The 22,791-nt window shown below is 52.6% G+C and overlaps 1 protein-coding gene across 1 annotated transcript in view; it reads right to left on the bottom strand.

Annotated features, from left to right (window-relative positions):
* Positions 1–3,694: 3,694 nt before the first annotated feature.
* Positions 3,695–22,791, bottom strand: part of ZFAT (zinc finger and AT-hook domain containing) — a 165,792-nt gene continuing 146,695 nt past the window's right edge. Inside the window, exons 15-16 of the mRNA XM_069600939.1 lie at positions 22,646–22,776; positions 3,695–5,158 (exon numbers count right to left, since the gene is read on the bottom strand). Coding sequence (XP_069457040.1) covers positions 4,919–5,158; positions 22,646–22,776 — 371 coding nt within the window. The 3' untranslated portion in view covers positions 3,695–4,918. The remainder of the gene's footprint in view (positions 5,159–22,645; positions 22,777–22,791) is intronic.

The raw sequence follows: 22,791 nt of genomic DNA, 5'->3' as shown, positions 1-22,791 counted from the left end.
AGTGACCAACACAGGCTCAGCATCCCCGCTTTTCAGATGAAGGTCCTGGGGCTCAGAAACAGAAAGGGCTGTGTCCCAGGGCACCCAGCTAGCGGAGCCCAGGCATGGACACACGTTCCCACAAGCCCCAAGTCTGTTTCTTCCCTCTGCCCCAGGCTTCCTGGTGAGCTGGAGACAGCAGCAGAGAAAGTCGTGACCGCCTTCTGCTCTCTGGGGCAGTCCTGATTCTCTGAACCCACTGTGTGCCTGCCGGGCACCGTACCCAGCTCAGGGGCTTGGTCATCCAGGGGTTTGGTCATCCAGGAAGCTCCTGGCTCCCCCTGCTGGTGTTGATCCCACAGCCCCACCTCTCTGAGTTAAAAAACCTGCTCTGGCTCAGTTTTCACTCCCCCCTGCCCACAGCTTGCAGGTTACAAAGAGATTCCACAGGCTTTGGCCCAAGTGACACGCACACAGACTATACGAGGGTGGAGTAGGGCTGGAGACAAAGGGCTTTGGAGCTGGACATGCCTATGTTCAAATCTCCACGGGCCACCATCAGTCAGGGCAATGTCCTGGCCTCTTTCCCCTCATACGATTACTGGGGAGAAAAGTAACAGTCAAGAAGTATTTGTTGAGCATCTACTGACCTCCTGCCCCACCAAACTTTGGGTATGCAGATGCCTGACTATGTGACGCTGGCCAGACCTGACTTTAGTGTCTTGTGTGTTTTATTCTGAAAATCAAGGAGGCTAAACTGGATCAAGGCTCTTTGCTTAGTACCCATGAAGCTTCTGTGTGTGTGTGTGCTCAGTCATGTCTCTTTATGACCCCATGGACTGTAGCCCACCAGGCTCCTTTGCCCATGGGGTTTTCCAGGCAAGAGTACTGGAATGGATTGCCATTTCCTTCTCCAGGGATTTTTCCGACCCAGGAATCAAGCCTGTATCTCCTGCATTGGCAGGCTGATTCTTTTAGCACTGAGCCACCAGGGAAGCCCTGCTCTGCCCTTTCTGATTATCACAAACCAGGGAGTTAGCTGGAGCCTCCCCCAGGCAGGCTCTGGGGCTCCTCCAGTGGTAACCACCCTCCAGCCACTCTATCATTCATTCACACATTCAACGCGGTTATGAGAGAAGACGATGACAATAATTGCGGAAAGTGAGAGTTGTTCAGTCGTGTCCAACTCTTGGTGACCCCATGGACTGTATGGTCCATGGAATTCTCCAGGCCAGAATGCTGGAGTGCGTAGCCTTTCTCTTCTCCGGAGGATCTTGCCAACCCAGGGATCAAACCCAGGTCTGCCACATTGTAGGCAGATTCTTTACCAGCTGAGCCACAAGGGAAGTTCCGATAATTGTGGGGATGGTAATAATTAACCCAGCTCAGAAGCCTGTGCTGCATTAGGAGATGAACAGGCATCACCTTTTCTAAGCCTCACAACGACTCAGTAAGGAAGGTGCTCTTGTGATCTCCATTTTAGAGATGGAAAAACTGAGGCTCAGAGAGAACCTGTGATGGACCAGCTTGTAAGTGGTGAACCCCCAGCTTCAACCCAGGAGTCTGACCTCAGACATAGCCAAGGTTTAAAGGTGTATGCACACTTCACAGGGTGCCAGGTGATAGGTTTGCAGAGACTCCCCATCCTGGGCCGAGTGATGATTACAGTCAATCTGTCGTGGCCAAGGAGGCACGGTGAGCATCCCGCCCTCCAGGCCCGGCAGAAGCCTCTTTCAAGGCTCATTTCCTTCAAGGTACCTGGGAGGGATGTGTGTGACCTAAGGACTCACCACACGGAGTTCTGCCGCTGGTGGTTCCCTCATCACCTTCTCCTGGACCATCACCCGAGGGGTGCCCCCCGAGGGCGGGGCTGCTCCCCATCACCCGCTGGTCTGGTTCTGGGGTGCGTGGCCCTAAAAGAGGTGCAACGTGGAAGGACCAAGGAGGGGAGAGGTGTGAAAACTCCGCAGACGACTCTGACCTGACCTGCTTTCTGTCGACACCGACCTGCCTTCCTTTGTCTGTTTCGTGATAGTTTATTTAGTATACCAAGCCATCACTGCCTTCTTAGCCTGTAGGAAGTGTAACAACTGTTATCCACCACAAACCACTGAAGCCTTAAATTACAGCATTAATAGTGACAGTAGTGATAAACTAGAATTTTTAAAATCAAACCCAAACGTCTCCCCGTCACGGCTAAGAGAAGGACCAACTTGACTGGAAAATAATTTACTTAGAAAATTTTGTGATGCACGGTAAATTAAGTCCTCCCTCCAGAACACATTTCTGCTTTTGTTTTTTGTTTTTTCCTCTTCCAAATTAATAGTCCACTTAATTGATTCCCAAAGACCTGCTACAACCTAAAACTGTTACCACTGGGGGAAGATGGACGTGGATCTGGACTTCATCTGTGGGTGAGATGGACAGTTCATTTTGAAATTTTAAAAGGGGTGAGGTGGGGTGACGGAGTTGGAATCAAAGTCTTTTCAGCCTTGAAAGATGGAACCAAAGGATACAGGAAACATCATCAGTGACAACAGACAATGTATTTTAAATACTTACTACAAGAAAAATTAATTTGCTAAATTGGCCCTCTAGATACAGTTATAAAATAAGTCACCATCTCCTCAGACAACTCAAAACTCAGGCTTCCCTGGGGGCTCAGCTGGTAAAGCAACCGCCTGCAATGCGAGAGACCTGGGTTTGATCCCTGGGTTGGGAAAATCCCCTGGAGACGGGAAAGGCGACCCACTTGGGTATTCTGGCTTGGAGAATTCCTTGGACTGTATCGTCCATGGGGTCAACAATCTAAGATAACAGGAAATCTCCAGATAAAATAATTAAAAAAAAAAAACAAAAAACACAGAGCAACTAATGCTGCTGCTCGTCCACGGCCACACTGGGAGGTGACAGCCTCCTTACTGGGCATTTCTCGAGGGGGCAGAGCTGTCCCTCTCTGCCCGACACTGTGCCAAGCACCTCATGTACATTCTCTGGGTGAATCTCACTACCTCTGAGTCTTATCGTCACCTGTATGATGCATCTAGCATACTAGACTAACTGTGGTGATCATTTTGTAATGCATAGAAATATCCAATGACTATGCCATGTATTTAGAACTAACATGGTGTTGCAGGTCAATCGTACAGCAAGAAACAAACAAAAACACAGGCTTCTAAATATTGAGGGAAAAAAATCCATCATTTGGTTGTACCATTCACTTTTACCAAGATTGGTAAAAAACTCATCATCCTTACTAGAGAATAACTCAAAGTTCATTCTGTAGTGTTGTTTATTCGGTAAGTCCCGTCCAACTCTAGATCCCACGGACTGTGGGATTTTCCGGGCAAGAATACTGGAGTGGGTTGCCATTTCTTTCTTCAGGGGATCTTCCCGATCCAGGGATCAAACCTTCATATCCTGCATTTGTAGGTGGATTCTTTACCACTGATCCCCCAGGGAGGCCCCATTCTTCACGGAAAATGGGTCAATAATGTCTTCCTTGGCCACAAAAGAGAACCAGCCATTGTAGGATTAAAGACGACTCTCAAGCTTTTTTCTTTGTTACTGAACCAAAACTTTTGGCTGTTTTTAGTACCCAAATAGCATCAAGGACTTTGTTTCATATGAACAGTTGAGTCATCCTATGTCATGTATTTTCATTATTTCATTGTTCAGTCTAGAAATGTGAAAGTCTAAAACCATGAAGCAACAGTTTGGCATTTTACACCTCAAAAGGATGGTTTATTCAAATAATTGGTTAGAATCACTATAAATTAAATAAAACTTCATTTGATAAAAAAAAAATCTTGACCTCAGTGAGCTGGACAGTGAGTGACACCATCAGGAGACCCCAGGGCTAGACTGGGGGTGGCGGTACTTGCCTTGACACCCCCACAAAGCTGTCACACAGCAGAGGCGCAAAAAGTGTGGGGTTTACCAAGAGCCCCTGGACGAAAAGGTCAGACTTAGGAGCGTTGGGAAGGCCACCCCTCCTGAAGCGGGGAGTGGCCGCTGCCTCCTCTAAGCTGCAGCAAACCAAAGTGAAGTGCCAGGAAGTGGAAGGGAAGACCACTGGCCTCTCATAGTGACCCCGAAACAAGGCTCATGCTTTAGAGGGAGAACGACAGTCACCGTCAAGTTCTGGGGCCCAGGGTCTCAGAGCGGGTGGGACGTGGCGGGGGTGGGGGGCACATAAACCCGCCAACCTAAAGGAGGGGAAGGACTCAGGTAGAGAAATGCTTTGATTCTATCCATCCCACCTCCTTAGAGCAGGAGGCAAATAGGAAAAAGTGCATTTATTGGAAAAGCAAAAGAATTCTAAGAGAGGAAGCTGAGACCCCTCCACCTGGGATGGGACTGGGAGGGTCAACAAATCACGCTCACGTCACATGATAGTAAGCGCCTCGGAGGCTCCAGGAGGGCGGGACTCTGCAGGCCCATCCCTCCCCTCTTTTCTCTGCTAAGTGATTCAGAAACTCTAAGGTCACCTCCTCTGGCGGCTGTCTCTCGGTCACCGGGCTGCAGGGCAGTCCCAGATAAAGACAGGGCACCTACATGGGGTCAGGGGGCCAGGGGTTGGAGCCATGATTCAGAGAAGGTGCTGATGAGGACTAGGGTGGGGAGGGGTGGTCTCTGTTTGAATCTTGATGCAAAGGGGCTGCCCAGGGAGGGCCCTGTTTGGGGGAGTTGATGCGAAAGTCCTCCTGGAAGCGGATGAAGTGGGGGAGGGTGTGTGTGTGTGTGTCTGTGCTGCGGAGAGGGGAGGGGGGGCTCCCGTATTGCTGGTGATGCCAACCGATGGCCTTACCCACCCAGAGGAGGGCCAGGAGGGCCCCACATGGCCACTGGAGCCGGGAGGGCAGACACGAGCGCACCCGGAGCACCGGGCTGGGGCCTTCCCGGGTGCCTCATGGCTCTGTGGCACGCCCCGGGTCCTCTAGAGCTCAGGGGCCGGTGGCCCTGAGGCCTGCTCCTCCACGGGCTGCACGGCCTCCTGCACGTAGACGATGAACTCCGAGGTCTCCCCACCCTGAGTGTAGACGGTGACCGTCTCGATGCCCTCCACGTCGTCAGACGACACCACCAGGTGATGCTGCTCGGCCAGCTCGACGGAGGCCTGCTGGAGGGTCTCCTGGATCATGACCGTGTGGTTGGAGCTGGGCTCCTCGTCCGTGACCTGCAGGAGGGTGAGAGAGAGGTCACAAGGCGGGCCCCACTTCCAGTCCAGCTGGGACCAGAGGAATCCCAGCGACTGGCTATGGAGCAGGCCGATTCCAGATAAGGCCAAACTCCAGCTGGTGCTAATGCCCTGACTCTGTTCTGGTTTGTTTTACAACTGCTTTTGATCTTGAGAAGAGAAATAATACAGATAACATAGGCAAGAATTAGAAAGTGTTGAGACCCTAAGAGGTGTAAAAATGACTGATAGAAAACCAGCCGAGGAGGAAAGTGAAGGGCCCGGACTTGCTGAGCTGGGGAATGACTGCACTGGACACAGAACAGATGTCAGGGAGACTGGCCTTGCCCAGTGGGGTATGAAGGCAAGGCAGGAAGAACCTCTCTGTCCTGCATTTGGTGGGGCGCAAATAGCACCTCCCTCGCTGCGGGCTGTGAGCCTGGAAAGGCCACTTTCCCCCATGACCCTCCGATGTCTCATCTGTGAAACAGAGATGCGAATGCCCACTTCAGAGAATGGCTCGGAGAACTGAAGAAGCTTTTGTAAGCAGAGTGGGTGCTTAATAACATCACCACGCCTTCCAGGCCCTCACTCAAGTACTAACAATGTTTCCCTACGGTACTGCGGCATCTCAGTTACTCATTCATCCATTCATTCAGCAGGACCGTCCTGGTTTCATCAGGGCCCCAGTGGACTGCGCTCCCTGAGGGCCAGGCTGTCACCGCCATGGCACAGCTCTCCCCAGATACAGGCGGGCGGGGCAGGTGTGAGCCCGGAGCAAGCACCCAGTATCTGTGGAAGGGTGCTCCGCTGGGTGCAGGTGAATGATGGATGCTCAGGGAGCACACGGGGGAGAACCAGTCTAGGGGGGCAGACACAGGACAGGGCGGTGCTCTGACAGAGCGCCAGGGCAGCCTCCAGGGGAGGCATGGGGGTGGGCTCCAGGCAGAGTGGGGACAGAAGGAGCAAGGACTCCCAGGACCCCCAGGAGAGACCAGGAGCAGCGGGCTTGCTCAGGTGGCCTCTGTGAACTCCCACTCATGAAATACTTTCCGACTCCCCGCTGGCTGAAGCCTGGGTTACGCTTTCCTCCCTGTCCAGCCCTCTGTAAAAACAACCCACACCATCTCTGGGAGCCACGTTCGGGCTTCCAGGGGCCTCCCTCAGCCCTGGGCCTGAGCCATTCCCTGCTGGCAGGTAGGGCTGTGTTGGCGGGAGTGTGGTCAGGTTTAATTCAGGTTTAATTCAGGAGGAGGCCCATCTGGGGTGGGCATCACACAGCTACTGACTGGAAGGAACCTCCACCTTGCACAGAACTTTCCATAAGCTAGAGAGATGTCCTGAGTGGGAAGTATTAGCACATTTAGCCTGAGCTGTCTTTCTAGAGTAGATGGAGACCTTTCATCCCTCCTTCTTGCACTGTTTGTTTCAGTTTCATGAAATGGGAAAATGTACTGTGAACCAAGACTTTAGAAGTAAATATGGATTTACTTCACTTTGACAGAGGGAACCTGACAGAAGGGTGGGAAAGGGAGGAGGGAATACTGGACAAATGCTTTTCTCTGAACTGTCGGTCAATCCCACATGAAATTAAGGAGTCGGGGGGCACGCGGGATTTACGCTGAGGTCCCAGGACCTCACGCAGGCAAATCAAGCCCATCGACTTCAGGTAAACAGATGCCAACAATGGTGATAAAACAGGCGAGATCCACCAATACATGAGCTTTGAGACGCACTCCTGGCATGACAGCACGATTCATATACAGCGACTGCCATCGGAGGTGTAGCCCGGAACAAGGACGAAGTCACCAACAGCGGACTTCACTGTCCTGAACAGCTCTAACACCTGAGTGCTGATCAGGGCTGACCCCGCCGCCCAGACAAGGAGGTCCCTCCGGGCCCAGCCTCAGATGAGCAGAGCCTGCAGCGCCGGTGGCAGGGCGGGGTCCCAGGAGCCAGCCCAGGATGACCCAGGTGCAGGAAGAAGGGCAGAGACCCAGATGAGGCCTCCGGGCTCGAAACAAGGGAAAATAGCTCTGTCCCATGAGGGCTGGGACCACTTCGTGGAAGGCAGTGGTGTCTGCAGACGGTAGGAGAAGGCACGGCGGGCAGAGGGGAGGCAGCAAAGAGCAAGGCGTGTGCTCACAGCCCTGCCAGTCACCAAACTCACTGGGCAGGTCCCCAACTTCCAGATAGGATCACCAGTTCAGTTCCCGCACTGCCAATTCTGAGAGCAAAATGAACTTTCCAAATGTGATCCTCTGGGCTTACTTCACCAGGAAGAGTGATGGAGACAAAGGTGAACGTGCAGCCGCAGAAATCCTGTGAAGGGTGACCCTCTTGGCCGGCACAAGTGTCACAGGAGGGGCGTTCAAAGCGTAACTATGATGCCCAGGGTTCGGTCGCCGCCTGGTACTGGCCCAAGTTCACGTTCTCATGAGCTTGCGTGTGCAAATGCCCAGCTTCTTGTGAGGCCGTGAAAACGGGACCTGGGGGGCGTGGAGGGCTACATTACAGAGGGGGTGCTGGCTCCTCCCCCACCCTCAGGCACGCCACCCCTGACAGGACTCACACTCTGCTTCTATGTTCTATGTTTTTGCAAACCATAAACTTCCTTCTCTGCCCCCGCGGCACCCAGTGGACCCTCTCCTCACCCCAGGCCCATCACTTGCACACGGCGTCTTGTGGCCTGGGCATCTCAGGGAAACCTCTAGTGCCCAGTGACTCATCTAAGGTCAGTGGGCTGGAAGGTAGCTCAGATCTGGATGTTAATCCAGGTGACCTCAAGTCCGGGGACCTTCCCTGGCTGGTGCTGTGTGGCAGCGACTGAAGAAATGATGCGTCATAGATCAGTAGGGTTAAATTATGACTCTCTACTCGTCCTAATCAGTTTAGGGCTGACTGTATAGCTCTCGACCATTTTCTTGGTTCAGAACGATCGCTCTAGCAGTTTAATCTATTAGCACAGACTTACAATTGTTCTCCACGGTAGAAATAATCTGCCTTCACGGTGTCATTATCCCCCGAGATGGGTGCTCCATTTTCCCCAAGTGCTGTATCTAACACATCTTCCAGCTAAATTATCAGCAGCACAGAGAGCTTAATGGAAAACCTTAACCCACAGGACTGTGCAGATTATTCACTAAATCAGGCTCTGAGTTCTGCAGCTCTGCCCACCTTGATTGTTCCAGAATCTAGTTTTCTTCCCTGTGCGTGTGTATGCTAAGTCGCTTCCGCTGTGTCCGACTCTTTGCAACCCTATGGACTGTAGCCCACCAGGCTGTTCTGTCCATGGGATTCTCCAGGCAAGAATACTGGAGTGGCTTGCCATGCCCTCCTCCAGTGGGTCTTCCTGACCCAGGGATTGAACCAGGGTCTCTTATGTCTCCTGCACTGGCAGGCGGGGTCTTTACCACTAGCGCTGTCTACAGCAGATTACAAACAGAGCACAGGGCTCTTCTCTCCTGGAGTTTTCCGCCAAGACCCCACCCTCTCCACAGAGATACAGCAGCTAAGGGGCATCTGGGAAATGAATGGGGTTAGCCTGTGCCCCAGTCCACACCTCTGCCCTGCCTCCCAAAGATATGGAGGGGGTTCTGTCTCTAAGACCCAGATGCTTAGCACCCCGCACCCGCCCTACAAACTCAGCCATAAGTGACAAAAGGGCTTTTGAGCAAATAAATGAAAAGAGGGCAGCACACAACCCTGTGTGCCATACTGCGTGTCCCCATGCGTGTCCCTGCCCAGCTGGAGCCTGTGTGCCCGGAGCCACCACCCTGCGCCCAGCACCCTGCCAGCCACCTGGGCCCTCCCCAAAATGTGATTGCCCTGCTTGGAGCCCCTCTGTCATTCGAGCTCCTGCCTCAGTGTTACCGTGTCCAACAGAGCTTCCCAGACAACTCCCACCCCCAGCAGAAGCAGTGGCCTCAGACACACCCCCACCTCTCCTGCCCTTGTTCCTTCACTGCACTGTCGCCCCTGGAGACCACGTCACCTGCTCATCTATCTATTCTTCATCAGGAGCTTTGAGAAGGCAGGGACCTGGGCCGTGTTTTGGCTACTTGATTCCAGCACCTATGATGTGGCCTGGCATGAGGAAGGGGCTGGCCAGGGCCTCATGAACAGTCAGCATCTGGCCCCACGACTGCATTCGAGGGGGATCTGCATTCTCCACGGTCAGTTTACGTGCTTTGCAACCAAGGGTCCTTCTTGTCTTTGTTCTGATACCTAATTTTTTTCTTTTCAAATAACATAGTCCTTTAATAATTGGGGGGAAATGAAGCAAAAATTAAGAGAGGAAAAAGGAACATGCAGAATTGCTTCTTTCAAATGCCACAAGGTGTCTTGGCTGAGAAAACATTCTCCCTCTGATGTGCAGGACAGTCATCAGCGCTGGGCTGGGCACAGGGCGGGCATCTGGACAGCTGTGGAAAAGCTGACCTCTCAAGAGCACTCCATCAGGCACTTGGCCTGCACCCCAAGAGAAGACAACAAGGGAAGAGGTCCCAAGGCCACGTGTCCCTTCAGCCTGCGCCCCGAGAAGATGAAAGAGGTCCCAAGGCCACGTGTCCCTTCAGCCTGCACCCCGAGAAGATGAAAGAGGTCCCAAAGCCACGTGTCCCTTCAGCCTGAGCCCCGAGAAGATGAAAGAGGTCCCATCGCCACGTGTCCCTTCAGCCTGCACCCCGAGAAGATGAAAGAGGTCCCAAGGCCACGTGTCCCTTTAGCCTGCACCCCGAGAAGATGAAAGAGGTCCCAAGGCCACATGTCCCTTCAGCCTGCGCCCCGAGACGATGAAAGAGGTCCCAAGGCCACGTGTCCCTTCAGCCTGCACCCCGAGAAGATGAAAGAGGTCCCATGGCCACGTGTCCCTTCAGCCTACGCCCCGAGAAGATGAAAGAGGTCCCAAGGCCACGTGTCCCTTCAGCAGCAGGAATGGGAGTCACTGTGCAGAGTGAATGCAGCGGACCCTGCAGGAGGCGGATGCATCTACCAGGTAGAGGCTGATTTCCTCAGGAAGACGAGGTCTGGTTCTGAAGGGACCTTGCAGCATAAAATGCTGCTCGCTGGGGTCCCCACGTGCACTCAGGCCCCTCGGAGCTTCGCTTGATGATAGTGGCCAGTGGGCGGGCAGACAAAGGTTACCCAGGCCCAGGGTGACTGAGAAACCAGAAAAGGGATGAAAACAAGCTTTAAAATCAGGAGCAGATCTGAAGGGCGGGTGCCTGCAATGGGCTGCAGGGCAGCAAAGGTGCGGACTTGGTTGGAACAGGGACGTGTTACATTAGCACCTGCTCTGCAAGACAGACAGAGCAGTGAGCTCCGTCTGGACACCTCTGAATACTGAACCATTTACTGAATAAGCCATTGGACAAGTGTCTGGCTCTCGTCTGTCATACAGGCAGCCCTCTGTATTTCAAACGCTCTCGCTGAGAGTTAATTGTCAGACACTCTGCTAGAGGCTGTAGACAGAACCGTGGGTCCCTCACGTTCTAGACACAAAAAGGTCACCAGTTCAGTGGAGGGGCTGGAGAGGACACTTCTCCTGGACCCTTAGGGTGGGGCGGAGCTGGGTGGGTGGGGAGCAGGTGGTGGTCAGCAGTGGTTTCCTGTAGGAGATGACCCCGGTCTTGAACACCAGACGGTTTCCAGGAATCGAAAGAATGCAAACATCCTCTAAGGTCCCTTGCACTGCAGAAATTCTCAGACTCCAGGATACAGTGAGAATTAGAGGGCTGCAGACAAAAATCCAAACACGACAAACCGGAAAACAATAATGAAAAAGAACCTTGCGGTCAGTTCCTTTAGGTGAAATGTTCCCCTGGGTGTGTTGAAGCTTTAGGGAAGGTGCCTTATTTTTTGCAGCAATTAGGGTTTCACTCACTGCTTAAATTATAGCCAAGCAAGAGCTTCCTCCAGCATTCTCAACAGGAGACTGCAGACCCATTTTCCAAGGTTAATAAGCAAGCATGTTTACTGTAACAACCCTAGGTCAGGTATGGCGCTGCCTGAATCAGAACCAAAGGGAAATGGTAAATATGATCCTGAATTTACAGAGGAAAGAAAAGGTATAAACAAATGTGGTTTATAAAAAAGCATCATGAATTCCCAACTCTAAAAATATATACACATCTAGGGGACCAAAAAAAAAAAGAGGAGGTGAATACTATGTGCAAGAAATTTGTGGAAATATCAAAAGATAGCAAAAGATATTCACAGACAGGGAGAAACCATTCCAGAGATCAAAGAAAATTTAAAGCCTTTAAAAAAAGAGCACGAATCCCCCCGGGGAAGGGAGGAGGCCTGTGACGCATGCCCGCATTGTGAGACAACAGCATCATCCCTCCTCTCCACTGTATTTTGCTCTTGGCTGCAAGGAGACAGCAGATACTCTCTTCTTTTCTGAAAACACACACCCCATAAACAGTGCAAAGTCCGGGTTGTAAAGACTGACAGCCCGATAAAAACAGTCCCCGCTAGCGTGTCCTTGCTCTCGGAGATGCTGAGGGGTTCATCTGGCGACACTGGGCCCCCCGGTGCTGAGGCCCCAGGGCACTGGGGAGCCCCATGCACAGTGTGGCCTTGGTCGGGGGCGGGGAGGGGGGCGGCTGGCCTGAGGGGAACGGGCGGGTCTCTTTACCTGGAAACGGGAAGAGAGACCTCAGGTGAGTGTGGAAAGGCTTGCACGTAGGCCAGACAGACTAGGCAGGCAGCCAGGTTAGAGGCAAGGGCCAGGGCAGCAAAAAGCGGGAGTGCGTGGCCAGGACCCATTGTGTTTCTCAGACATCTGAGTACAGATTGGTGTGATCTCAGGAAACCAGGTGGCTCAGGAAAACAGATTCCTTCTGTGACAGTGGTACAGTGGGGAGGGCAGCATGGCCTCACTCGAGAATTAAGAAACAGCAGGGACCCAGTGCCTGGCACAGGGGGAGTGAAGCAGCGTGAGGTGCTCACGATTGCTGGCAGATCAGCCCCTCCGGGGCAGTGTCCCCACCACTGCCACCTCCCCACAGACCCCGAATGCCCCGCCCCCCGGGTCTTAATTAGCACACCCTCCTCTGGACAACGTGCACGCAGCATGGAGCTTCCCACAGGCCTGACGTGAATGAGCCTAATGTTAGCCGCAGGAGATGTTTCAAACGGAACCCAAACAGAGCATCTTCCCAGCGACAGGGAAGGAGGGGGCAGGCGGTGGCTTTTGACCGCCTCTGAGTATCTTCTGATATTTAGACAAGCTTGCTGTGCAGGATCCTGCCCTTTGGCGACCTGTCAGCACACATATGTTAATTTCCACTCAATGCCACACATGCCTGGGCTCCGTATCGCTGGCAGGCACCCGGCCCTGGCTGGGGGTGGCGGGGAATGTGCTTCTCCTGGAAGCCTCCCCCTGCCTGGAAGCCCGTCCAAAGGTGGACCACTCTCAGGTCAGGCAGGGATCCCGACACCGTGCTCACTGAAGCCCCCTCCACTGTATTTGGGGGGCATTTCCCTCTGCATGTGGCTCAGGATGAAAGACCTCTGCCCACCTGATGTTCACTAGCCCCCAGACGTGACGGGTGGACTCTCCATGGAGACCTGGGCCCATGGACTCCTGTCTTCCCTCTGCCGTTCCCAGGACCCCTCTCCAGCGAGGTGGCACTGGCTTCTCGCCTCAGCGATGGAAACTCTGCTCCCTGCGAGCCAACAATCTGTTTCCTCTAGAAGTTTCTCTCTGTGTCCTTTTACACAGGTGATGGGCAGCCTCCAGGAGACCCTGGGGACAAGGACATGCAGCTGGCAGGGCACACCCTGTTCCCCTCAGAACCTTCAGAGCCGCCACCCCTGCCCCAGGGAGACAGACTACACTCCCAGCCACGGAGCACATTCGAGTTCTGCTTGTTGTTCAGTCACTAAGTCATGTCTGACTCTGAGACACCACGGACTACAGCACACCAGGCTTCCCTGTCCTTCGCTATCTCCCGGAGTTTGCTCAAACTCATGCCCATTGTATGGGTGATGCCATCCAACCATCTCATCCTCTGTCGCCCCCTTCTCCTCCTGTCTTCAATCTTTCCCAGCATCAGGGTGTTTTCGAGTAAATTGGCTCCTGGCATCAGGTGGCCAAAGTATTGGAGCTTCAGCTTCAGCATCAGTCCTTCCAATAAATATGAAGGGTTGATTTCCTTTAGGATTAACTGATTTCATCTTGCAATCCAAGGGACTCTCAAATGTCTCCTCTAGTACCACAATTAGAAAGCCATCAACTGTTTGGCACTTGGCCTTCTTTATGGTCCAACTCTCATAGCCGTACATGACTTCTGGAAAAACCATAGCTTTGACTAGGTGAATCTCTGCCAGCAAGTGATGCCTCTGCTGTCTAATATGATGTCTAGATTTGTCAGAGTATCCTGTTAAAGGAATGTTAATCATAACAAAACATAAACCACTTCAATCAGTCTTCAAACTCACACAGATTGGTTCGTTGGGAACAAAGTAGGTCTAAGAACAGAGTCAGGGACTGTGAGGCCAGTGCAACTCCGCGGTTGGTGCCCACCACATGCGCAGACATGAGCAGCCCCAGGCCCTGGGTAGGAACCCCACGTGGACACCGCCTCCCGCTCGTCCAGCCACAACTCCTTTCCTTCCTGTACTTCTCTCTCTGAGCAGGGAGATCGCCCACCTGGGGTCTCTCCTGCCCTGCATCCCTTCTGGCTCAGAGCCCCCCATCCAACTCCCTGCTACTTTGGGCAGGAGGTCCCATGATGCTGCTTGGCACCAGCTTTTCCATATCAGCCTCTTTCAGGGCCTTCTCCAGGGATATGTGAGTGTTCGCCGCTCAACTGTGTCTTACTCTTTGCGACCCCATGGACCACAGCCTGCCAGGCTCCTCTATCCATGGGATTCTCCAGGCAAGAATACTGGAGTGGGTTGCCATTCCCTTCTCCACTCTCCAGGGGGGTGACCCCGAATGTCACAACCACAGCACGTGGGACAGACGGGGTCACATTGTCTCCAGCCATGAACATGATGCAACCATCTACCGGGACCAGGTAACAGACTCTCCTACATAGCAGGAGGCATTTCATCCATGCTGGGACTTGTACTGCCGAGCACGGGGCCTGGACGGCTGCATCGGAAACTGCCTGCTTCACAGAAGCTTCCAGATGCAAAAACAGTTATGGCTGACTTCTAGGCGCTCAGACTGGAGTTGAGGAGCTATGTCACTCCTGTGACAGGAGCTAAGATTAGACTCAACCAGAGCCAGGCACCCGCCAGCTGCTTCATTTGCATAATTATGCATAACCCGCACATCAGCCCCACAGGGTAGGTTCTATTATTTTCCCACTTTACAGATGAAACAACAGAATTTCCGAGAGGAGAAGGGCTCTGCCCCAGGCCACATACTATTGAGGGAACGATACAGGGTCAGGTGCAGCCAGTCTGGCTCCCTCTCAGCTGCTTACTGCACTACTGGCTGCGTCCTTCTCCACCCACTCTGACCTGGCCTGGGGTGACCCCTAAAATGGGCTTCTCAGGAGTCCCCCTGTGCACTGCTCATCCAGGGAGGGGCTCCGTCTTCAGGGCCTGAAGCTCCCTGGGCAAGGCATCCATAGCAACTGGAAATCACAGGCTGCCCCAGCTAGGGCACCCCAGCCCACCCAGCTCGGCGTCCAGAGTCTGGTCCCCCAGGGATGCCAGGCTCTGATTCACGTTTTGAAAAGATCACTCTGTCTGAAAACTTGAATTTAGAGCTGCAGGAGAGAAAGTATGCAGCCTGGTGAAGAGCCAGGTCTGTGACCAGGGAGGGAGGCTGACAGCTGAGGGTGGAGCTCCCTGGGCTCCTGGACACTCACGAGCCACCCGGGGAAGGGACGATGGTGCAATGCAGAGTCTGATTCCACAGGTCTGGGGGGCCCAGACTGTCTGTTTCTAACAAGCTTGTTTCTAACAAGCTCCCTGATGCTGATGCTGCTGGCCCTGAGACAACATTCTGCGTAGTCAGGGCCTGATGGGGGCAGCAGCCTAGGGACAGAGGAACTATTCAAGGTACCTTATGAAGGGAGTGCCCACAGCAGGGAAGGACTTGCTGATGTGGATCAGACGTGGGGGTGAGAGAGGCCGAGGAGGGAAGACAGGCTCCCAGGAGCAGGAGTGGAGAGCTGCATTTACTAGATGGACAGGAAGCAGGGGGAGCTCCTGGGCTAAGATGGGCGCTCCCGCCCGAGTGGGAATGATGAGCAAGAACTAGCCTGCAGCTGCACTGCCCTGGGCTGAGCCTGAGGCTGGAACAGACCCCCTTCGGATGGGAATTGCAGCTCTGGTTCCTCCCATCAGAGCCCTGCCTTTGCCCCAAACCTGCAGCAGACCTAGAGAGCTCAGCCAGCAAGGGGACGCTGCAGGGACGGGAGGAGGCAGCTAGAACCCAGCTACCCTGGCCAAGGACGTGGATCAGGAAATGGGCACCAGAGAAAACAGTAATAAACACGAGAGTTGGGTTGTTGTTAAGTTGCTAAGCCATGTTCGACTCATTGTGATCCAACCCAAAGACCGTAGCTCACCACGCTCCTCTGTCCGTGGGATTTCCCAGGCAAGAAGGCAAGAATATAGGAGTGGGTCACCGTTTTCTTCTCCAAGGGATCTTCCCGACCCAGGGATCATACCGGCATCTCCTGCATCATCAGGAGGGTTCTTTACCACTGAGCCACCAGGGAAGCCTCAAACACAAGAGTATTAAAACTCAAATAAAGTGGGATTCTGCAAACTGCACCAAGCGAGCTGCAGCTTCTGAGGCACAGGGGAAATTGGGTCTTGGGAAAAGTGTAAAAGAATCAGGGTTCAATGACAGACACCTTCAGGTCAGCTAACAACGTCTTATGTGAAAAAGAGTGTCAGGATGGAGTAGAGAAAAGCTTTTATTCTGTTTTTTCAGATAATTTCCCATAAGATCATGGATATATAATGGAACTTACTTTTACTTTTAAAATTTCACAGAGAGGGAATTTTCAGTCACTGCCATGGAACAGGAGGGCTCAGCAAGTCGTAAAAGAGCCGTGAAAGGAAGCACTCGTGATTATCAGCCTCAGACATCATGCCAGTGGAAATCACTGAGGGAAGTTGGATTTGAGACAAAGACAAAGATTGAAATGGCTGAGGGAGAACTACAGCAGGCTCAGCAAGGACAGCAGCTGGGAAGATGTAACCGGGAGGGTAACCCGCAGCCAAGCCCCCGAGCGAACCGTCTGGATCTATATGCTGAAGGTCACCACCCAGCTTGGCAGCAGGCACTCCACAACGAATGTGAAGTGGGCAAATATTTGAAGAGGCTACCTGTGTGTGTAATTAGACGCTGGATGTAATTCAAGTTGGCAGAGCCCCAGGATCAAATAAATTGTGCCACAAAGTTCTTTAGGTATGAGCCAGACCTCACCAGTCAAAACATGCAGGTGAAAACTGGCTCTCATGGGAAGGGGCATGAGAAGAGGGAGAAACAGAGAAAGGAGTCGGTGAGGCGTCCCCATTTATATACCAATCAGAGGAACTGGGAACCAGAAGATAAAAGGTAGACATCTATCTGGATGGCAGGCATCGCTTCTACCACTAACAGAGAATCCAGAATTAGATCATCCAAGGGTCAGCAAGCACAGGGGACGCTGATGCCTCAGTTCTGCAGTCTACATCAAATCTGACCGCCCATGGAAGGCAGGTGGTTTCCCGACATGCGCCTTCCCAAGCCACAAATCCATCGCGACTGCCATCACCCCGCAGAGTCAGCATGCGTGGGAGGGCGTGGGCCATTCCCACCACACGACAAGGACACACAGAGACACTAGCAGTACTCCCAGAGGGGCGAGACTGCAGCTGCCATCAGTTCTTTCGACTCTATATTCAGTCTCCCTCTTCTAGGAAAGAATCCTTAGATGAACCACAGCGGTGGTAAAGCCACTGTATCGGGGAAATAGAACAGATAGTCAACTGAAGGTGCCAGGGTTTGGCAATGAGGAAAAGAATAAAAATCTGATTATGACGTCTCCTGCGCTCACACGCAAGTGATCTGAAGACAGAGCAGGTTCTGAGGAGAGATGTGAATGGAGAGAAAAGAAGGGGTGGCTCTCCTGTTACTTCCATGCATTCGGGGGAGTAGGGGAGAGGTCTGTTTACGGTGTGAGTCCAACAGAGCCTCTGCAGGAACGAGGAAAGGACACTCATTAATTCCCAGATTATTGGAGCTTAGCGTGGTAAGAGAACAGGATGTCTCCACCCAGCCATGTCTGCAGGCAGGACGAGGGGGAGACCTCAACTCAGGTTCCCTTTACGGCAACGTGGGCAGCCGGTATCTCCTATGATTTCCACAGTTTACAAGAGCATCTCGCGCAGACGTGATTCTTCCATTAGGTCTCTCACTGAGAGTTAAGAGATCAAATTCAGGGGATGGAGTGACTGTTTTTAAGTAGTAATGAAAATAGCTTTTGTTCCCTCACACAAATCACCTTCCAGGTCCCTCCCCCCATTATTTTGCCACAAATCTTATGAGGATGCTCAACATCCGCCCCCAGCGGGTCAGGAGGCCCATCCTGGGCTCCCCTGGAGGATGGACCACAGCAGCGAGGCCCCCCACTCAGAGGCTGCACTTGAGGAGTCCCCTCCGAAGAGTGGCTTCTCCCCACCAGATGCCCCCATACAGATGGACAGTATGAAAGAGGTTCCAGGGACCACGTGACTCGGGGCCTTACATGAAAAACAGGACAGGCTGGACCCCACTTTCCCTGAAAACAGGCAACTGATGTACACGGACGGCCACAGGAGTGGACAGTATTTCCTCACTGAAATAATGAACTGCAAATAACAGACAGCAGTTCCAGTGTTGGCTGCCAACCAACGTACCCCTTCCAGCGAGACCTGCTGCAGAAACCGCCTCTCAGGCTGCCTGCTGAGCCTGCAAGGGAGGCTGGGCGGGTTCCGCTTCTCCAGGCTGGCACGTACTGACCTTGGCTTCTAGCGCCAGCCACCACAGGGGACTGGCCCGGAGGTGACAGGGGGTGCAGGAAAGCACCCTCAAGAGGTGGGGTGCTTTTGACAAAGCTGGAACTTCTGCGTTGAGGTTTGATTTTTGTCTATGTTTTTAATCAGCAGTAAAAGCAAGCGGGAAGAACACTTGGGATTTACAACAGGATGGCGGCAGCATCTCTCTGGGCTATGCCAGGCTACAAGGGGAAATGGGTGAGTGCCTGCAGGTCTGGGGCAGTCTTAGCCTCCAGCATGTAGGGGGAAACAAAAGCAGGAGAGTGGCAATTCTAGAAAGTGTTGCAGAGATGCAGGAGTGGGGACAAAGACACAGGCCTGTCCACAGACAGTCTGCAAACCACAGTCGCTGAGCCCCTCACTCCAAGGGGGAGGAACAAGGAGAACCACCTGCTCGCTCTTGACCTGAGGATGAAAGTGGAGGACCCCTGAAGGCCACCCCTCCTCAACCATGACTTTTTCAAGGCCCTGCAAGGTGGCTCTCATTCTGGAACCTTGAGGGGAAATGTCACCTGTGATTAGAAACAAGGGTGTCTCAAGGCTGCCACCTCGCCCTGAAGTCTATGACTCAAAATCATCTCTATGGCAATGGAGTATCTCAGTAAACAGTAGCTTGAGTTAACAAGGACTTTCCGCTGACAAAGAGGCCCTCATACTTTGAAACGTGCCACGTGAACATGTGTGAAGGTTAATATCGTGTGTCACTTCGATTGGGCCAGGGGTGCTCAGCTCTGCTGCCTACTGTTTAGGGGTAACCTCCGCAGCAGACAGCACTCAGATTATCTCAGGAAGACACTGGATTATCACGCGGCCATAAGATACTGTGACCCCATGGACTGCAGCATGCCAGGCTTCCCTATCCTTCACTATCTCCTGGAGCTTGCTCAAACACATGTCCATTGAGTCAGTGACACCATCCAACCATCTCATTCTCTGTCGCCCCTCCTTCTCCTGCCATCAATCTTTCCCAGCATCAGGGTCTTTTTCCAATGAGCTGGCACTTCCCATTGGGTGGCCAAAGTATTAAAGCTTCAGCTTCAGCATCAGTCCTTCCAATGAATATTCAGGGTTGATTTCCTTTTGGATTGACTTGCTGTCCAAGGGACTCTCAAGAGTCTTCTCTAGCACCACAGTTTGAAAGCATCAATTCTTCGGTGCTCAGCCTTCTTTATGGTCCAACTCTCACATCTGTACATGACTCTGGGAAAAGCAAAGCTTTGACTATATGGACCATTGTTGAGAGTACCTTAGACAGCAAGGAGATCAAATCAGTCAGTCCTAAATCCAGGCTGAAGGGAACATCACTAATTCCCAGCAGGTGCCCCAGAGTCCACAACTGAGTGGCCTAAGCACACTTGGTAAACAGATAGGATTTCTCTACTGGAAAATCCTAAATCAGAATTTAGTTAAAAGAAAAAGAAACTGATTTCTGTAATAAAAACAGCTATACTGGGACATTCCCAGTGGTCCAGTGGCTAAGACGCCACACAACCAGTGCAGGGGGCCCGAGTTTGATCCCTGGTTAAGAAACTAATCCTGCCTGCAAGCTGCAACTGAAGATCCTGTGTTAACGCAAATAAGGAACGGGCATGGCCAAATAAATAAAATTTTAAAAACAGCTATATTTAAGCTTAAATAAGACAACTGAATAGAGAGGTCATTCCTTTAGCTAGGGGAGCCTGACACAGTGCAACCCCGTAGGCACTGCAGGGGCCGTCTGAGGCCTCCCTGCCCATCTGTCCATCCATCCGTTCTCCCATCCATCATTTAATTAACAGCCTTAGAGCTCCAGGTGCCAGCCAAGAGAACAGGACTCACATCCCCACCAGGCTCCTCTGTCTATGGAATTCTCCAGGCCACAATACTGGAGTGGGTAGCCATTCCCTTCTCCAGGGGGTTTTCCCCACCCAGGGAGTGAATCCAGGTCTTCTGCATTGCAGGCAGATTCTTTACCATCTGGGCCCCCAGTTAGCCCTTGATGTGACAGGTGCCGGCCAGGCAGATAGGACTCACATCCTCAGGGAACATTTCCAAGTGCAATGACTCAAGTCCATGTTAAACAGTGACACTCCTCTGAGCCCTGCAGTTTCAATAAACCCAAGACTGAAGGGTGCCCCTGTTTTCTACCACTGCGAACACATTATCCCTCTTGACAGGGCTGCACCGGAGGCTTATCGGCCTTATCCCTCGTCATGCTGTCACCCTAAGGCCTCGGAACACAGCTAAGCTATCTCCTCCACCCGCAACCTCGCGTATCACCACTCCGCCTGCGACGCGCAATAAATCATGTCTCCAGGGAGCAGCAAATCTATCCTTTTCCTAGAAGGAAGTCGTGAGTCACAGTGGTGGCGCCTCCCTGCAGTTCTCCGAAGGATCTGGCATGCCTGCAGCAGCCAAAGGGCCCCTGACGCCCTTCCCGAAGTGGCGGGTCTAGCTAGGGGCGCCCCATGCCACGATGCAGGGGAGAAGTTTCAGAAGAGATTACGAGACATACTGAAGACCGCAATCTAACAAATACAGAGAAAAGCTGAGACAGCATTTGGGCCAGGGGCGTTATGAATCTGCTCCCAACGATGCAAAACACACAGGCCCTGCAGCCTGAAACATCAGACTCCTGCCGTCCTGTCTGACCTCTGACCAGGGTCTCACTGAGAGACAGCATCCTAACGGAAGAGTACGAACACATGGAGTATCCCAACGATCACCTAGATGCACTAAGTCTTGTCCAAGGAGCCAGAAATCCAGAGCTGAACCCGCATGCACTAACTCCGCTGGGAGCTCCCTAGCCTGAACTCCCTGCTTGCACTGTGGCCTGGCCCTGGGCGCACCTCACAGGGGCAGGCAGGCAGTCAGGGGGACAGCACCGGGAAGTCCACCAGGTCATCGGAGGCAAGTCACAAACAACACATCGCTCAGGGAGAGGAGAGCCACACCAAGAAATTATTTGTTATTTGTCACGAAAACCTTACCTCTTCTACTGTTAACTGTTTCACGCTTCCTTCTTGTTATTATCAAACTTGGTACCACATGTACAGCAGAACTTAGATCATTCTAGTGAAGCCCACCTCTCCCAGGTCTCGGGGCAAACGTCAGAGACCTGTCCCAACAATCCTTCATGAAACAGCCCGCAGCCCCAACTTCCTCAGCCCCTGGCCCTCCTCACCCCTGCTCCCTCAGCCCCCGGCCCTCCCCATTTCTGATTTCACTCTTCTCCACTGCCCTTGTTCACCGTGTGACAACCTCTCTGTCTTATTGATCTTTTTCCCACAGGAGTAACCACTTTGATGGCAAACGTCGGTTCTCTCCTGGAGAGCCAGCAATGAGAACACTGCAGGCACTTACTAAACACTTCCTGAGTGAATCGCTGAAACAATGGATAACCTAAAATGCTACTGTCTGCCATTCAACTTTCTCCACGAACTTGAACTTTGATTCTAAACGACACACCCTGGGTCTGCCCTGGTTCTGACATGCTTGCTGTGTTGGTTTTCTTAAGCATTTGCGTAAGCCAGCTTACAAGTCTTGTACAGTGAAGCCAGAGGCAGCAGAGAGAGAGACGTACAGATAGACAAACAGGATGGCCTGATCATGACACACACCGCAAGTCTCCTCTGAGGTTAAGAGGAGAGGAAATGAGCCAAATGGTGTAACAACCATCAATAAGTGAAGTAACCTTTCCTCACACAGTGGCCATCCTCTCCCATCCATTTAGTTCAGCCATCCTCTGTGCTGATTGCATCAGGCGATGTTTAGTATTTAAAAGGCCAGGCCCTGGGAGCCTTCCTGGCTCCTCTGGCGGTCCCCATGGCCCCGCTGCTCCACTGACCTCGCGCCTTAGGCACCAAGGCTGCTTTTGACCACAGATGTGTTCAGACCGGTCCACATCACACTCGTTTCACTCGGGGATTCCTTTCACTGAAAGGAAAGGAATGAAGTTTCTGGAACTTCATTCTGGAAGGGGTGATGCACCTTCCTCAGCATCACGACCTCAACATATGGAGCTCTTGCAGATACAATGAATCCCGTAATAAGAGGAAGAAAATGGGACCTCCCTGGTCCAGGGGGTTAAGGATCAGCCTGCCAGTGCAGGGGACACAGGTTCAGCCCCTGGTCCAGGAAGATCCCACGTGCTGCAGGTCAACTAAGCCCGCGAGTTGCATCTACTGAGCCTGCATGCTCTAGAGCCCATGTTCTGCAACAAGAGAATCCGTCGCAGTGAGAAGCCCTCGCACCGAAACTAGAGAGAATAGCTCCAATTTGCTGCAACTAGAGAAAGCACAACCACAGCAACGAAGACCCAGCACAGCCAAAAATGATGAATAAATAACTTAAAAAAAAAAAAAGGATACGAGAATGTATGAGACCAGATCCATTTCACTCCAAATTCCCTGTCGGGTAGGTCAAAGGCCTGAAAACCAAAGGGGGCAGGGGCAGAGGCTGTGTGGCAGTGTGAGGAGACAGTATTTAAGGACGAGGGGCGGGTCCTACCTGCTTCACGACCGTCACGGTCCCCGGTGCCATGGCAACCACCGAGGCAACGGCGGTGGCGTCGTGGGTCTCGGTGCCCAGCTCGATGATCTGCTGGAGGATGTTGACGGCCGTGGGGTCAAGTCGGTCACCTGTGCAGGAAGACG

This window comes from Ovis canadensis, chromosome 9 (genome assembly GCF_042477335.2).
Source record: "Ovis canadensis isolate MfBH-ARS-UI-01 breed Bighorn chromosome 9, ARS-UI_OviCan_v2, whole genome shotgun sequence".
In the NCBI taxonomy this organism is placed as follows: domain Eukaryota; kingdom Metazoa; phylum Chordata; class Mammalia; order Artiodactyla; family Bovidae; genus Ovis; species Ovis canadensis.
Note: the sequence above shows the minus strand (reverse complement) of the source record. Positions and strands in the feature narration are given on the sequence as shown.